The 18,080-nt window shown below is 38.6% G+C and overlaps 3 protein-coding genes across 3 annotated transcripts in view; 2 read left to right on the forward strand and 1 right to left on the reverse strand.

The window, feature by feature from the left end:
• The window catches only part of LOC307148761 (uncharacterized protein), an 11,338-nt gene extending 4,293 nt beyond the window's left edge, over positions 1 to 7,045 (forward strand). The window contains exons 2-6 of the mRNA XM_079854562.1: positions 2,232 to 2,327; positions 2,574 to 2,657; positions 6,089 to 6,175; positions 6,350 to 6,493; positions 6,578 to 7,045. Coding sequence (XP_079710688.1) covers positions 2,232 to 2,327; positions 2,574 to 2,657; positions 6,089 to 6,175; positions 6,350 to 6,493; positions 6,578 to 6,616 — 450 coding nt within the window. The 3' untranslated portion in view covers positions 6,617 to 7,045. The remainder of the gene's footprint in view (positions 1 to 2,231; positions 2,328 to 2,573; positions 2,658 to 6,088; positions 6,176 to 6,349; positions 6,494 to 6,577) is intronic.
• Positions 7,046 to 7,412: 367 nt separating this feature from the next.
• cfl1l (cofilin 1 (non-muscle), like) lies at positions 7,413 to 10,366 on the reverse strand. The gene is made up of 5 exons (XM_079854563.1): positions 10,310 to 10,366; positions 10,052 to 10,207; positions 8,457 to 8,755; positions 7,812 to 7,888; positions 7,413 to 7,654 (listed from the first exon to the last, which is right to left on the reverse strand). The coding sequence occupies exons 2-5, from the start codon at positions 10,052 to 10,054 to the stop codon at positions 7,542 to 7,544; spliced, it is 492 nt and encodes a 163-aa protein (XP_079710689.1). The 5' UTR covers positions 10,055 to 10,207; positions 10,310 to 10,366; the 3' UTR covers positions 7,413 to 7,541.
• A 2,976-nt stretch (positions 10,367 to 13,342) lies between these two features.
• LOC307149566 (uncharacterized protein) lies at positions 13,343 to 17,486 on the forward strand. Its single transcript, XM_079855940.1, has 2 exons — positions 13,343 to 13,516; positions 15,332 to 17,486. The coding sequence occupies exons 1-2, from the start codon at positions 13,364 to 13,366 to the stop codon at positions 15,704 to 15,706; spliced, it is 528 nt and encodes a 175-aa protein (XP_079712066.1). The 5' UTR covers positions 13,343 to 13,363; the 3' UTR covers positions 15,707 to 17,486.
• The last annotated feature ends 594 nt before the right edge of the window (positions 17,487 to 18,080 follow it).

Genomic DNA, 18,080 nt, shown 5'->3' on the forward strand with positions numbered 1-18,080 from the left:
GGAGTGACATAAACTCCCCTCTTTGATTGATTGGCTAGAGTAGGAGCTGTCAATCTAGAACTAGTGGACCAATGGTGACGCTTAAGCCCGCCCTAATTTACATGAAACTCGAACTGCAACATTTGGAAAAGCAAGCGCAGAACGTGGAAAGAAGACCGAAGAGAAAAACAGCACAAGTGTACAGAAGAGTAAAATATGAGCAGAAAATGTAAGAGAGCACATACTAGTACAGAGTAATAAAACCAAGGAAAACATATTTAAGAAAACATGAACATAAGTTTTTGTGCAAAATCATTTTTAATGTGTTTAAAGTTTTTATGCATGCTTGTTATTTTATGATTCACGCTTGATCCGTGAACATGTTGTTTTTTCATTTTATGCAATATATTTTTACATGCGTTTTTTACAATTTTGATTTGATTTGACCACAATACTTTTGACGGGATATTGATCCCATACACGAGATTCATATTCATGAACCCAGCAGAATCTGTTTACATTTCAAACTTGTAATTGATTTGAATTATTATTGTGTGTAATTATTATTGTGTGACGTTTTCCAGTACAGTTGCACTATTTAAACATTATCTGCACTTTTACAGAAGAAATGTATATCAGCAACTTTTCCATTTCTGCAAGGGCTGGTGTTTGGATTTTTAATTGGTATATTATAAGAGCCTATTTGATGGATACATTTTACTTTATATCAATGTTTGTGTTTCTGAGGCTCTCAAAAATACATGCATCTATCACTTGTAGCCAAAAACAGTAGTGAATGGTACTATATATCATCATTGATATCATTATTGCAATAAATACCAGAAATTCAAAAAATCTTCAAAAAATTGAGGAGGTCTATCACCTCATCACTGATGACTACACGCGAGGCCTCTGTGAAATAAAGGAAAGAATAATGAAAAAACATGCTGAAGTGATATACAATTGGACTGTTAAGTAAGATGGCATTTCCTTCCAGATGACTTCGAGGAAGACACAATTGAAACACATAGCAGATCATTGTATGAACCTCATAAAATTATCTATAGATTAGGCAGACACAGGACTACAACTAAACTATTTTTATTCTTTTTAATCTACATTCCATTACCCATATTTATTTATGCTTCAGTTTGAGGTATGAGGAAATCTGAACCAGTTTGTGGCCTTCACATTACATTCCTTTACAAACAAGTTCCGGGTTTTTGTTACCTCAAGACGCTGTGGGTTAAGTAAACTCAGGAATGTATCTGATACAAAATAATAACACATTGAGTAGGTCTTACAAGTAGTTAATAAGCATTACTCAGACCTTATGACATATGAAAACTTTGATGTTAGGTGTGGCCCAATAATTTCTGTCCTCTCCAAATAATTCTCTAAATCCTTACAATCAATAAATAAATATAGGAAAATCAGCCTATAGAAATTACTTTTCCACCCAGTTTCACCAACATGCCAATAATTTATTATTATTATTATTATAGTTCTTAACTAAAAAATAAATGTATACACAATCACCTGTTTCCTTCACTAATTCGTTCAGATTAGGTTTTTCATTAAATAAATAAATATTCCATGTAGTTCATTAATCAATGAGAGACCATGAAAACCACAAGCAGAAATTAGCAGAATGCAGTTTCAAATAGTTATAGATTGAGTTTAGCAGGCTATCACACTGTAGCACATGTAGCCTACGGTTTTGAACAGTTGAAATGGTTTAACAGCATGCAAAACACACACTGAAGAAAACTGTCCCGGTGTGGTAACTTACCATTCCTGACGCTTGTTCTGAGGGGGAAGAGAGAAGTGTGTAGTTGACCTTAAAAGGAAGCGACAGGAGCACGCGGATACTGATTGATTGATTGAAGTTTATTTCGAGCAACAAAAAGTATATATATGCATTTAATATACACATTTAATTACAAAATGGTTGTGTTGGGATATATATGATTATATGATTTATATATATATATGATTATGATTTATATATGATTTATTTTGAAATGTATCGGTTTGTTCTGGATGGACATACGGTATTATTTTATTTGTGCTGGTAAATTTGATTTGAAAACACTTCAGATAACCTGCATTTATACACAAAACAAGCTAATGTTTTGTTTTATGCTACTTCAGTAGTTTGAACCAAGTGTAAATAAAGAATTACATTTATGACTGCTCTCAATATTTCTCATTGAATCCCTTATCTTTCCATGGTTTTTCCCTGAGTGCAGCTGGAGGAGAAAGTGTTGCTGCTTGAGGCCCAGGTGGAGAAACAGCTGCAGTCAGCTTCCACTGACAGTCAGAGCCAATCTGAAGAGATGACGCATGTGAGCGCACCCTCCTGCCTAAAGGCCTATTCACTAAAACACAATATGAGATACAAAAGCAAAACAAAGTAATCTTAGTCATTCAATCCATTATTAAATGTCTTATAAATAAGAGTTTGATGGGTTGATATGCATGCAATTTAATTTCATCTGATGTTGTGAATAGGTCTTGAGCTTCTGATACGTAACACATGACTTGTGGCTTGTTCTGCTCTGCCATTTAACAGTTGGTTTGTTTGTTTTCAGTTGAAGCAGGTTTTAGCAGAATCCGAAAGACAGTTGAGTGTGGCCATGATGGAGGCAAAGAAACAGAGGGAGGAACTTTCACAGGTTGATTTCCTTTGAAATCAAAACATTTGCTAAGGGTTTACACCCATTATCCTTTATCAAGTCAAGTCACCATCATTTATATAGCACTTTTAACAATATAGATTGTTTCAAAGCAGCTTTTAAGTGATAATAGGAAAGAATATAGGTATAATAGGTAATAGGTAGGAAATTTAAGTAGCAGAGATTGTTTTGAATTTATAGCAGCTCTAGAATAAAGTTATTGTCCATCTTAAGGTAGTTTTCATTGATTCACTTCCATCGCAACGATCATTAGTTATTAAAACAACACCATTCTAACAGAAAACCCTTAATGCGATCCGGCCGCTCATTTGCACAAAACAGTGCCTGATGGCTCGAGAACACAAATCATGAAATAGGATCCAAGGTACAAGCCTTGAAAAATTTATAATACAGAATTTTTGTATCACTTCCGCGTAGCCACGTGAACCGGAAATATCCCGACAAACGTTTTATCTGGACAGAGGTAAAGGGAAGGGAAGGAGGCCTTCACAGGGGAGAGACTAGTTGACACTTCAGGTCTGCATTGTCGTCGTGTCCAGGCGCAGGTCCTTCATCAGATCGGATACGGCCTGGATCTGACGGACTGCTGTAAACCTCGGGATAAACAGAGAGACTAATATTAGTGTAGACGCCATTCTTCTTATGATGTAACGAGTACATCAGGATTTATGGGAAGTGTTCCCGGTTCCGGCTGAGCTAATCTATGCAGCCTAACATTGAATTATAGAAGTCTATAATGTGTTATGTGAATGCTAGGTCAAAGAGATGTGTTTTTAGTTTAGATTTGAACTGACAGAGTGTGTCTGCTTCCCGGACAATGTTAGGAAGACTGTTCCAAAGTTTTGGTGCTAAATGGGAAAAGGATCTACCGCCAGCAGTCGATTTTGATATTCTAGGTATTATTAACTGGCCGGAATTTTGAGATCGCAATAGACGTGACGGACTATAATGTGTTAAGAGCTCGCTTAAGTACTGGGGAGCTAAACCATTTAGTGCTTTGTAGGTTATCAGCAATATTTAAAAATGTATACGATGTTTAATAGGGAGCCAATGCAGTGTTGACAGAACAGGGCTAATATGGTCATACTTCCTGGTTCTGGTAAGAACTCTAGCTTCTGCGTTTTGGACCAGCTGTAGTTTGCTTATTAAGCGTACAGGGCAACTACCCATAATAGCATTACAATAATCTAGCCTTGATGTCATGAACGCATGAACTAACTGTTCCGCATTTGTCATTCATATGATGTCATTTACCGGTAGATATATTTTTAAGATGGAAAAATGCGGTTTTACAGATACTAGACACGTGACTTTCAAATGAAAGATTGGTATCAAAGAGCACATCCAGGTTCCTAACCGACGACGAAGACTTGACAGAGCAGCCATCAAGTGTTAGACAGTATTCTAGATTATTACGTGAGGAAGTTTTTTGTCCAATAATTAGAATCTGTTTTTTCAGAATTAAGTAGTAGGAAATTACTAGTCATCCAGTTTTTTATATCAGCTATGCATTCCGTTAATTTTGTGAATTGGTAAGATTCGTCTGGGCATGAAGAAATATAGAGCTGAGTATCATCAGCATAACATTGAAAACTAATGCCATACTTCCTAATGATATCTCCTAAGGATAGCATGTACAGAGTGAACAGCAGCGGTCCTAGTACTGAGCCTCGTGGTATGCCATACTGAACTTTTGATAAGACATCTCTTCATTTACTGCTACAAACTGATAATGGTCAGATAAGTATGATTTAAACCATGCTAATGCAATTCCTCTAATGCCAACATAATGTTCTAATCTATTTAAAAGAATGTTCTGGTTAATGGTATCAAATGCAGCACTAAGATCGAGTAACACTAATAGAGAGATACAACCACGATCGAATGATAAGAGCAAGTCATTTGTGACTCTAATGAGAGCTGTCTCAGTACTATGGTACGGTCTAAATCCTGACTGAAAATCCTTGCAGATACCTAAATGTAATTCTAAAAAGGAACATAGTTGTGAGGATACTGCCTTTTCTAGTATCTTTGACAGATAAGGTAGATTCGAGATCTGCCTGTAATTGACTAATTCTGCCGGATCAAGTTGTGTTTTTTTAACAAGCGGTTTAATCATAGCCAGCTTAAAAGTTTTTGGTACGGATCCTAATGACAAAGATGAATTAATGATATTAAGAAGAGGATCTATGACCTCTGGAAGCATCTCTTTCAGTAGCTTAGTCGGTATAGGGTCTAACATACATGTTGTCGATTTAGATGATTTAACGAGTTTAGAAAATTCTTCCTCTCCTATAGCAATGAATTAATCTAATTTTTCCTCAGGGAGACTACAATGCACTGCCTGATGCGATACTGTAGTAGACGGTTGCATAGTTATAATTTTCTCCCTGATATTATCAATCTTGTAAGTAAAGAAGTTCATAAAGTCATTACTGCTGTGCTGCTTGGAAACGTCTGGGGTTGAGGTTTTATTTTTCGTTAATTTAGCCGCTGTTTCAAATCAATACCTAGTGTTTTGTTCATTTTCTTCTAATAGGGTTGAAAAATAAACAGATCTATTAGCTTTTAAGGCCTCTGTACACAATCGTGCTCTTTCCATGAAATGTGAAATTGTTTATCCATATTATATCTGCTTTTTATTTGTTGAACATCAATTACAATTTTCCCTTAAATGGGTTTAGAAGTTTGTTGTATGTCCTAATTCAGGGAACAGACACAGTCTCTATATGATGATATCTAGGAGAAAGAGTCTTTATGTGATGAGATTTATCTGACCTCAGTGATGTGAGACAGCTAGCAGATGGTCGGTTTAGCCAGTCTGTCTGCTTCCTGACCTGAGCCCCAATTCATGTTTGAGCTCTAAGACTATGAGCCATATTACTAAAGGGAAGAGCAGCACCATCCTGGGAGGTCTGCCCCAAAAACTTTTCCAATTGTCTATGAATTCTATATTATTTTGCGGACACCATTTAGACAGCCAGAAATTGAGTGAGCACAGTCTACAGTCTAAGTATCTCATCACTCCTGCGAACAGGAAGGGGTTTTACTTTGTTTACTCACAATCCTGTGCCAGACATGAGGCTTTGCCGAAGATAAAAGTTTTCCAGGTCAGGCAGCTACTGAGTGACGTGACAAAGTGAGCTCAGGGAGTGGCGGAGAATGGGCAGCCTGAAGCAGAGTATCAGTTTATTTGATCAAAAATACATGGAAACAGTAATATTGTGAAATATTATTACAATTTAAAATAATGTTTTTCTATTTAATGTACTTTAAAATATTATTTATTTCTGTGATGCAAAGCTGAATTTTCATCAGCCATTACTCTAGTCTTCAGTGTCACATGATCTTTCAGAAATCATTTTAAAAAGCCCATTATTCATTAAACTCTTTAATTCCATCCTTTTTAGGCTCAGGAGGCCCTCAAAAGACAGCTTCAGAGCCATCTTGAACAGATGAAGGCAGCTGAAGACATGGGTGATGTTGTTCAGCTGAAGGTACATTTTGACTAGATGATCAACAGTATGATCAGTTTTTGTGCCTTTTTTATGTTCACAAGTTCTAGAATTTGATGTTGCATGTGAGATCACTCTCAAAGGATGGAACGATTTAATTTTGAATGTAGCCTTTAATGCTGACATGACAATAATGCTCGTGACTTGGTGTTTTAGGAGTGTCTAGAGAAGGAGCGAAAGATGACCAAAGATTTGGGCCAGGCAGCCACCAAACTCCAGCAGCTGCTGAGAAACAGTCAGGACCAACTTGCCAAAGAGAAAGAGAAAGTCAGAACCCTGCAGGATAAATTTCAAGACAAGGTAAAAACATTATACACAAGTTTATATAGTTGCATGAATAGCTGCATGTCTTTGTTAATGTTGTTTATGTGCTTCGATTTCCAGGAGGGTGATGGAGAGATGAAGCAAGGCACTTCTGTTTGAGGTGGAAAACAAAACGTTTTGCCAAAAATTGAAACATTCCTGAATTCGCTTTTTTGCCATGGTAGAAATTGTATGAAGACTTTCGAGAAATCTAACTTGTGCAAACATTTTTTATTTAGGAGGTGTGCTGGAACTATTTTCACTTAACATTCCAGCTTAAACCTTCTGACTATGTCAGAAATGATTCATCAACTGCCTTATATATTCTTAGTGTTCTCGCATCTCCTCCTGATGTCAGTGTTAAAAGGGAAACTGTATGTACGTTATTCGTACATCAACTAGTGCAATTAATTACTTGTAAGTGAATGAGTATGCATAATTGTATGGTACATGGGAACAGCATTTGGAATGCCCTCTCTGTAGCTGGCTTCAACACCACTGTATAAGTTTGATAATTAATAAATAAACAGCAATATGGCTTTCAATGTTTCAAAAAGGCTGTTCATTTCTGCAAAGATGCATCTAGCTTTAGAATTCAAAAAATACTCTGGATTAACATTTTATAATGCCCAATATGACACAAACTGTGTTAAAGTTTTTGGTATCTTTTGTAAAACATTATGAGTTGAGACACACATTCAAAGTTTTTGAAAATCACTTGATTTTTATTTTTCAAGTACACATTGCTGCTGTAGGTAACAGTCCTATTGTAATTTCCGGCATGGGATTTTGGATGTCACTATACTATATTTGATGGTTTGTTATTGTAAACAGTGTTATTCCTTTTTTAATAATGATCATAAATGTAAATGGATAAATATGGATTTTTCTCACTTGATCAAATGACATACAAATACTGGTTCCAATGAAATACAAAGTTTATTATTAATTATAACCCAAAAACACATTTCTTTCGTATAAATCTTTCGTTTTGACCAAAAGGCTGTTAGTGGGGTGTTGGGTCAGTGGTCTCATTGGTGTAATTTTACACACTTTTCCCCTCCAAAGACTTTACTACATCCCGCCCACCAAGTTTCTCCACAAGACTTGATGCTTCTTTGTCTGCGTGGTCATTAATTTGCCACTCAAATTTCAAACCTGTGCAGAGAAAAAAAAAAAAAGCACCATATATGTTATTTTAAACTTTTTAGTTTTCCTTTTTCTGTAAAACTGCTTTGGAACCATGTGTACGGTAAAAAACGCTTTAAAAATAAATTGAAATATTCATTATAACATTAAAAGGACAATAACCAACCTGGCATTTTGGCCTTGACAGCAGACTTTGAACTTGCATAGACCATTTTATTCCTCATGGGGGCGTCCTCAGGGGCACTGTACAATAAAGAGACACAAAAGCAAGATGGTGAAAATTCGTAAAAAGTTAGGAAAATGTGCTGTCCTTATGGCTGCTTCACACCAAATGCATGGTGTTCCACTGTGTTACTTTTTTATTGTTTTTATATAAAAACATGTGCTAAATGGACGTCTTTGACAGCTGCACCATGTCCCGCACCAGCCCTACATTTTATATATTTAAATATATTTAAAAACTCTGCCTTATTTTCATATAATTAGCAGTTTAATACAATTGAGCAGGGGCTAATCATTTTAAAAGCAAAAAACACATTCTGCCATTCTGTGTAAAAGGCCCCTATGAGCTGATGTTATATTTCTGTTTTTCTGCTGGGTGCTCAAGTTCCCACCAAAACTCACTTTCAAATGTCAACAATAAGAGACATTCTTGACACCTGACAGCCAAAATATGTGCACTTATTGTAAGATAAATGGCATGATTCACTATTCTTACTAATATCACTAATATTAATATCACAAGCAAACAGCCACACAGAACACAAGCCTGCAAAAGTAGATTAATCAGAGAGTTACAAGTGCCTCTTACGAAAAGATGAAGACCAGGTCCTCCTTCACACTCTCCTTGTTCATATAGGTGCAGTCGTACAGGGCGTAGCGGCACTCTTTGGAAGGAAGCTTACTGATGACTGTCTTAAAGACGTCCCCTGTGTTCTCCACATCTTTGACTCTCAGGCAGTTTTCGTGGTCCACTATGATGCTCTTTTGGTCTTCACTCAAACGCATGATTACTAATTTAAACCTTTCTTTCTCGTTGGCACCTTGGAAGCGCACCTTGATTGCTTCATAGTGGGTTACCACCTCATCACTGATGGCTACACCTGAGGCCTGGGTGAAATAAGGGAAAGAATAATGATAAAACATGTAGAAATGACATACAACTATATAACTGAACTATTAAGTAAGATGGCATTTCCTTCCAGATGACTTTGAGGAAGACACAATTGAAACACATAGCAGATCCTTGTATGAACCTCATAAAATTATCTGTATTAGATTAGGCAGACACAGGACTACAACTAAACTATTTTTATTCTTTTTAATCTTCATTCCATAGGCATTACCCGTATTTATATATGCTTTAGTTTAAGGTATGAGATCTGAACCAGTTTGCGGCCTTCACATTCCATTCCTTTACAAACAAGTTGAAACAAGAAGCCGAGTTACACCTCAAGACGCTGTGGGTTAAGTAAACTCAGGAATGTATCTGAATATTATTTTGGAAACACTTTCCATTACAGTGTCCATGTCTATAATTTTATATACAACAATAGTACAAGTTTTCCACCTTACTAGACCCAGTCAGACTTTCAGCTCACCCAGGAACCAACCACTAGTATAAATATAATCAACTTTCTTTAACTACCATTATTACTACATTATATAATGGTCAAATGATTATTAGTTTGAAAGTCAGGATATAGTTCTAAATGTCATGAAATCTTAATATCTGTATGCTATATCTTCTCCACAGGCCCAGTGGAGTAACTTGGCGGACACCCAAGGGACCACAGACCCCTTGTTGAAAACACTAGTAATAGCAATAATTTGTGAGTCTAATCTGCTCAATCACAAAATAACAACACATTAAGTAGGTCTTACCAGTAATTCATAAGCATTACTCAGACCTTATGACACATGAACACCTTGATGTTAGGTGTGGCCCAATAATGTCTGTCCTCTCCAAATAATTCTCTATAGAATCATTACAATCAACAAATAAATACAAGAAAATCAGCCTATAGAAATGACTTTTCCACCCAGTTTCACCAACATGCCAATAAGTTATTATTGATATTAACTAAAAAATAAATTTATAAAGCATCACTTTTCATTCACTAGTTCATTCAGATTAGGTTTTTCAGTAAATAAATAAATATTCCATGTAGTTCGTTAATCAATGAGAGACCATGAAAATCACAAGCAGGAATTAGCAGAATGCAGTTTCAAATAGTTATAGATTGAGTTTAGCAGGCTATCACACTGTAGCACATGTAGCCTACGGTTTTGAACAGTTGCAATTCAAATAACTGCATTGCATTAACGCGAGACAGTTTTTACCAAATGGTTTAACGGCATGCAAAACGCATACTGAAAGAAAACTGTCCCGGTGTGAAGACTTACCATTCCTGCCGCTTGTTCTGAGACGGTAGAGAGAAGTGCGTAGTTGCCTAAACATCAAGGAAGCGACTCGGATATGAACACGCCCTCTTCAGAGCAGCAACAGATCAGTCCTGAATGACTTCTCACTTTCCACCTGTTGTCCGCAACTGCAAACACCTTTAATTACAAAATGATTGTGTTGTGATATATCCTGTTGTCGTTCTGTTATTTATATTTTGTAGTTGTGATAAGAAAGTCAGATAAAAATGATATGTTTACGACATGAAAGATTTCAGGTGAGTCAGAGCAGTTTGAAGGTGGAGACTGAACAAAACGCCCTTATAAGGAAGACAGAATCTTGACAGAAAGTCTGACAAAACCCCTTATTTGGCGAGAGGGGCACACTGCACACATATTACATTTGCATTGATTGGGAGGATCCAGGTGTAAAAATGCACACTTGACGTAGGATAATCACGATGATTATTATAGACCAGCTAATTGTTTTTAATGTTTCATGTTAATGATTAAGTTTATTTCTGCGTAGTTACTCATGGCGTGATTCTTCAGTGGCAGTGATGTTTTTTAACCATATATGGCCCATTCCAGAATTGCCAAGTTTTTATTTAACTATTTATACATCAAAACTCGTAGAGCACTTTAAATTTACAATATTTGCTGATCTTAAACATGTAAGATATAAAAGATTTCTGGGGAAAAAAGTCAACTTTGTTATAGACAAATTAGGTCAAATTTATAGTCAACAAATGTAATTTCCTCTGTATATAGCTTTAAAAATAAATGAAATGCTTTGAAATGTCATGTAGTAAGAATGTTAGTTATGACACAACTATGTCTACACAACTATGACACAAGAGTTGACATTGAGTTATGAATAACAGTGTAACACCCATAGTCAAAAGACCAAAAACAACATTTTCTGCCTGACACTGAAAGTTTTGAAACCATTTTTGAATGTATAAAATTGGTTAGTTTTTCCTTTTTCAGCAAAATATTTCGTGAGACTCCTCATTTTATTTTTCTTCACCCTGACCATCCTGATAGCAATCAATCACAGAAGTGGTCTATATATATATATATATATATATATATATATATATATATATATATATATATATATATATATATATATATATATAGGCCTATATCATAAAAAAACATATATCATCTGTGAAAGTCTCAGGACAAATTTTTTTTCATCCAATTATTGCATTCGGCCATGTCCTGCCAGTCAGTGTACGTATTTCCATACCTCCACGCACCTGCTCGCACAGGTATCACACCACATCAGCACGTTCCATAAGGCTATACAGAGTTGTAGACAGACAGTCAACGAGCATGAGCCCTTTTTGTATGAGCCCTGCAATGAACTGGCCATCTCTCCAGGGTGTTTCTTGTGCCAGTGGCCCAAGATGCTGCTCCTGCATTCCTGTAAAGAATGAAGCGGTTGGAGGATTAATTGATTAATGCATTTATTTATTTATGTTGGAGAGGAAGAGGCCAAAATAGTGATTTCAAAACTCAAAATTGAGAAACGTGATTAGAGACAGAATTAAAATCTATTCTTTAAAAATAGAATGACTGTTTTATTTATATATATATTTTTTATAGAATAATTAGTCCCCCCCCCCCCCCTCCCCCCCCCCCCATAATCATTCTAGGGGACAGAAACCCAAGTTTACCCAGCTGAAGAATAATATGCTTATTGTTGGAAAATTGCACTCAGTGCTGTCATGCTTTTCTTTGGTTTTATGTTTTATTATAATCCATGATTATGATTAAAAGGCTTAGACTAGTCATTCACTTTAAACCTTTTAAGAAAACGTGTCTGTTTTGTTGCATTATTTATCTGTTGTTGCATTTTGGCAGAGTGTGGACATTCATTCATTTTTCACTCATTGGATATAGCCTGTATTTCATTAGTAGACACTTTTGCTCTGTAAGTTTAGAGTAACTTGCGGCACACCTATTATTGTTTTAAAGTTGGAAGCTCCATTGGTCCAGCTGAGCATGATGGGACAGGTTCTCTGCTCATGGAGGAATGTGTATGCATGTGCAGTCCTGATAAAAACATATCATCTACACTCTTGCTGTAAAGGTGCACATTAACTAATATTACGTTTATTATAACATGTTAGCTCTATTTATCTAATTTGATTGGAGAAACAGGCTGATATAGAATTATCGCTCCTCTCTGCAGCCTCTTGTTTACTGGTGATTCACCGCCATGCTGCTTTTTATTAGGCCTATACAGCTTGCTCTTGAGATGTAGTCTGATTAAATTATACTCAGTAAGTTGTGATACTTCATGCTGTATGGAAATGCAGATGTCAAGCTGGTTGAAAATATCTATGTGACAATAGCTTTTTCTGATATTGTTAATGCATGTTACTTCTGAGATTTGATATCAACATTTTCTTTGGGAAACTTTTCAGGGGATACAAGACAGTGATGACGTTAACCATATTTGGCAATAGGTACATGGAAAGTCACTCAAATTAATAATAAAAATCAATAGTAACGTTTTATTCACTAGATGGCGCTATTACGCCGCCATAAAAGCGACATTGAACTGGTTTCTCTTCAATTACCTATCTATCACACAGACAATCTACTGTGTCCAAGTCACCTATGCTGCATGTCTTTTGAATGTGGGGGGAAATTGTGACACATAGTTAGAATAGAACAGTGTAGCCTACCCAATAAGCCTTTAATTGCATTTAAGTGCATTAAAGTCCCCATGAAATAAAAATGGAAGTTTTTGGCTGTTAGTTTGATTATGTTAGCCTTAATGTTATCTAGTGTATAATAGTGTGCTCCAAAACAATGACAAAATTCTCATTTGAAAGATATACGCATTTAAAATGAACAGTTTCTCTCTGCCACCAATACGGATAAACGATTTTGATCCTTCCACTTCCATACCTCAGCTTCTCATCAGATTTTCTGTCCAATCAAATACTCTATTGAATCTAAAGCATTCAACCCCCAATTTTTTTTTACTGTTTTCTATTTTGTAAATGGCAGTGCACTATGTAGGCAACAGTGAATGACTGAAGCAGTGTAAATATGCTTTCAGTTTGGGTGAACAAAACCAGGTGTTGCTACCCTGGTAATCCAGAGTTCTCGCGAGAGCACAAGTTGAATTTGCTCAGCGAGTTACTCTGGTGTTGAGTAATGATGCTCATTAAATATGCCCCTCGATCTGAGCTGCACCAATCACATCGGGTTATCTTATATAGGCGGGCCAGAGGCGAGCTAAACAGATGATGACACCACTGTGACATCGAAGTCATTAGTAAACATTGCAAGATGGCTATGGATTATTACCAGTTGTTTGAAACGGCTTTGGCCGCTACAATGAACAAGTTAGACTTGGCTTTTTATCTAAAACAGGAACAGAAGACGCCGCTCGAATCGTTCCTTTGCAATAAGGACGTTTTTGCTGTTTTGCAGACCGGATCGGTAAGAGTATAATCTACCAGTTAGCTCCGCTGGTAGCTAAGCGTATATGGGGTTTATTGTTGTGATTGGTCGTATTGTGCAATTGCATGCAGTGAGATTTTCAAATGCATGCTTGGTGCCGCCACTCGAGCTGGGCGATTTTCATTAGTCGACGCCAGACCATTAATCTTTTAGATTTAGGTCTGGATTTCCAGGCTAAGGTTTTGCGGCAGTGCCACACGAATCTCAGCAGAGACAGAAGCACAGAAAGTGGATCATATATGCGTGAGTTGGCACAGAGCACAACGAATAGTAGACTTATTCGAAATCTACACAAAATAATGTATTTTAAAGTGCTATGGAGGAGATCAAACACAAGAGATAATGCACCGATATAAATTACAAGCTTTTCAAATGACACAATCACCTTTACTAAAATAATCTTGTTTTACTTATAATAGTTTCATATTAAATCTAAAGTTGAATGGTATCTATTAGACTGTATTTTTAATACAACTATGGCTTTCACAAACTGTCAAATGCAGCTTTGCCTGGCTGTGACGTGAACAAAACGCTGTGCTTTTCAAGGCACTTCACTGGGAATTTAATTCAGAATTACTGACCTATAATACCAGATTGTACCAAGGGATTGTCACCACTGTGTTCATGGACTTTTCAGTTAGTTGTCATTTGTCACATGTTCCTTTGTTCAGTTTCCCGCCACTAGTCTGTCTCCCTGGTTACCATCATTAGTTCATCTGTATCACCTGTGTCCTATTAATTACCATCGTCTGTGTTGCTATTTAGTTCCTCCTGTTCATTCTGTCTTTGTCTGATCTCTGTTATTTGAAAGATTGTGTTGCGCAGCCTGTTTACCTCTCTTCTGGATCATTATTAAAACACTGTATTGGAAATTATCTTCTTTGTCTGCCTTCCTGCAACCCACTGAGACAGAACATCAGACTGCCCAATATGGACAATAGGGCAAGAATGATCATTAGTGATGGTGAAATGAAGCTTTGTGAAGCACTGGGGCTTTAACTGTATCGTAAAATGGTTCATCACTCGAAGCTTTTCAACACGTTGCACACTAACGACATCTTGTGGTCAAAAGGTGGAAAAGCTGCCTTTCTGTCCCAGAAGACCTTTTTCTTTTCTTTTTTTTTGTTTTGTTTAATAAATCACTTTCTGCTCTGTAAACCACAAAGCAATACAATTAATCCTCATAATTAAAGTGTTAGTGTTGATGTAGTTCTGAAAAAATAATAATAAATGGGACTAATTCACTTGTACAGAAACAATTCTTATGAATCTGCTTTGATCTACAAATGCAGCCTTATTCACATAAACTTTAGCCTCAGTCCTAATCCTACGAGTTCATAGGTAAGGCTCATGTAGGCATATATAATCAAAATAAAATAAAAATTGTGGAATGGTGAAGTGCTTGTGAACTGGAGAGCTGACATTTTATTTTGTGGGTAATTTAATAAATTAATGTTTTTTTATTAAGGAACAGGACTTGTTCAACAGTGTGAGGGCTAAGTCTATTTCTTTTTTTTTTTACTACTACCGAAGGGTATGACACTCGAAACCTACTCAAGGGGTTCGCGCTATTTTTGAATCTGAATCCGAAGCAGTCATGTGACTGTGTGTGGAAACGAAGCTTCGGACGTCACAGATCACGTGGTTATGGCAAAACGAATCAAGCTCCTATACACTGCTTCAATGTGTGATGTTTTGTTTTTTGATACAAGCTTCGAAGCCTCTGTGCCGAACGTCACATCACTAATGATCATCCTGGCTCAGGAGATCCCTAACCTTTTTTCTTTTGTTTAGGACTTTATGTGTCTTGCCGCCACCAGCTCCCTGGACAGCGAAACCCTAAGGACCCTGTTCTGGATCGGGGCAACGTTCCACCACCATATCGACCTCCCAGACACCACAGGATTGGACTGGAAAGAGACCGTCATCAGGTGCCTGGAGAGCGCCGCGCCCCAATTCAGAACACAGCCAGACCCAGAGCCAATTTCACCCTCGACCGCGGAGTACTCGTGTGTGCCCCCTGCAGACGGAGAGCTACCACCCGCCGTGACACGTCAGCCAGAGCCTGAGGAGAAGAGGACAGAGCTGACCCTCGCCCCGGAAGTGGATCTCAAGTCGGACCAGGGGTGTGAGCCAGCAACAACAGCGGACGAGGAAGTCATGAATTAGGCGAATGAGGACTGGCTGATCAACTTCAGTGAGGAATTAACAACTCCCACCCTATCCCACCCGGTATCTTCATCATCACTGTTCCTGAACAGTAATAATGACTCTACAGACTGTGTATTACTCACCGTCATTCCGTCAAGATCCTTACCACCTCCATCACCCCAGAACTCAGTCAGTCCTCCAGCCTAGCCGCTGCTGGATGTCAACAGCCCTGTGTCGTCTATGCCCAGCCCTGCTTCCAGCCCTGCTATGACGTCGAGCCGCAGGTCCTCAGCAGCATCGGTGCGAGAGGATCCTATGGCTCCCGCCTTCGACCTCTTCGCTCCATCTCGGCCTGTCGGCTCCGTCTTGGCTCCTCCCACCTTCAGCTCCACCGGAGACCCTCGGACTTGCGGTTCCACCGTGCTCCCTCGTCCTGCCGGCCCCCCCTTGGTCAGTTGTCACACCACTTCCGTCACGGACTTGCGGTCTGTCCGCTGCACTCTGTCCCTCCACCCCTACAACTGCAGCGGGTTCCTCCTTCCCCTCATCGTCACCCCTGTCCTCCATCACACCGGCTCCAACTCTGTCCTTGGGTACTCTGGCTCCGCCTTCAACGGTCGTTGCCACGACATCGCCGAGATCTCCAGAGCCGGAGAACTCAGCCAGCGCAGCTTCTCAAGAGCGGCTGCACGAGGGCCGATGACGACACAGCTGTTCCATGATTGGCCGGATTCACAGTTTCGTGTTTATTCAAACACCTTTAGTTCCTCTAAAGCTCACAAATCAGTTTTTTTATAACAGTAAACAGTCTTTTCATGTAGTTGCGATGTTATATTGTTTCATGTTTATCAAATTAAAACTGATTAAACAACATAGACTCCACTTCATTGATAGTAGCTTATGTTGAACTTTATTCTTGTTCAAACAGATGCTGTATGAAGCATAAAGTATTGAATGAAAATGTCTCTGAAACATCTGAGCATTATTAGGCAAATATTGCATTTATTTCACTTCAGCTGTGGTAAAGTATGCAAACACCACGTGAACGGTCACTACGGGAACCAGAAAGTGTCCGACTTCACGTCTCCGTTTTCAGCTCCTCCCCGCCTGCACGCGGCTACTCTCGACGATCGTTTACATCCAGCCGCAGCCGATGTCGAACACACCTATTGCAAGATGGCTATGGATGAATAAATGGCTTTGGCCGCTACAATGAACAAGTTAGACTTGTTCTTAGACAGTGATGCCGCTGGAGTTCATCGGCTCTCCGTCTGCGCCTGCGGATCCATCTACCACGCCTCTGTCGGTCCGTCAGCTGTCGCCAGCCTCGTCACCACCTGGACTCCTCCCTCCCTCATCTCCGCCATGGGCTGTCTGCACTGGGGAGCTCTGGGTCTGTGTCATCGGCCAAGCATCGTCGCCGCCAGGGGATTGTCGTCCCATCATCACCATCCCTGTGTCTCACCATCCGGTCTTTACCACACCAGTATCCAGTCGTCCTGCCATCACCATCCCTTCGCCTCATCCTGCCACCATCCCTCCTCTTCTGCCTCCCCACATCATTCCGCCATTTCCTCGTCTCCCTCCAGAACGCCCCCCCCCCAGGCCTCCCATTGTGTGTCTCTATTACGGCGCGAGGCCGTGCCTTGTGGGAGGGGGTGTTCTGTCACCACTGTGCTCATGGACTTTTCAGTTAGTTGTTAACTACTAACTAGTTAGTTAGTTCTACGTTATTTGTAAGTGCTTGTGTTGCTCAGCCTGTTTACCTGTCTTCTGGATTATTAAAGCATTGTATTGGAAATTATCTTCTTTGTCTGCCTTCCTGCAACCCACCGTAACAGGGATTTTCTTGAGGTTACCCAAGAGACCAATAAAATGGTATTAGGTCAGCCACTGAAGGAAAAGATAAAATGCAAATAAAAAAGAGGGGGAGAGATAGAAACAGGAGACAAGAAGTGTGAAACCATAACATCAGTGTTGTACAGAGGGATTCTAGTGTACATGCACACACACTCATCCTCTGTTTCGCTATCTTTGTGGGGACTCTCCATAGGCGTAATAATTTTTATACTGTACAAACTGTATATTCTATCTCCTATCCCTAAACCTACCCATCACAGGAAAATGTCAGCATTTTTACATTTTCAACAAAATAATGCAAAAATCCATCATTAAATGTTTATTAATCCATTTCCCTCATGGGGACCACTGGCTGGCCCCCACAATGTTGGTGATTGCAGATTTTATACTTGTGGGGACATATGGTCAGACAACCTGCACACACACAGACATGGGTTTTTGTTTAATGGGGACATTCCATATAGACATTATGATTTTTATGCAGTACACACTATATTCTGTCCCCTAACCCTAAATCTACCCATCACAGAAA

This window comes from Squalius cephalus (assembly GCF_949319135.1).
Source record: "Squalius cephalus genome assembly, chromosome: 21".
Classification (NCBI taxonomy): domain Eukaryota; kingdom Metazoa; phylum Chordata; class Actinopteri; order Cypriniformes; family Leuciscidae; genus Squalius; species Squalius cephalus.

Excerpts from the sequence above, each read along its gene's own strand:
- cfl1l (XM_079854563.1), bottom strand. Across the intron at positions 7,889-8,456 it reads GACCTGGTCTTCATCTTTTC|TGCCCCTGAGGACGCCCCCA; the intron begins GTAAGAGGCACT and ends TTTATTGTACAG. Across the intron at positions 7,655-7,811 it reads TGTCAAGGCCAAAATGCCAG|GTTTGAAATTTGAGTGGCAA; the intron begins GTTGGTTATTGT and ends TTCTCTGCACAG.
- LOC307149566 (XM_079855940.1), top strand. The coding sequence starts at position 13,364 with ATGGCTATGGATTATTACCAGTTGTTTGAAACGGCTTTGGCCGCTACA. Across the intron at positions 13,517-15,331 it reads CTGTTTTGCAGACCGGATCG|GACTTTATGTGTCTTGCCGC; the intron begins GTAAGAGTATAA and ends TCTTTTGTTTAG.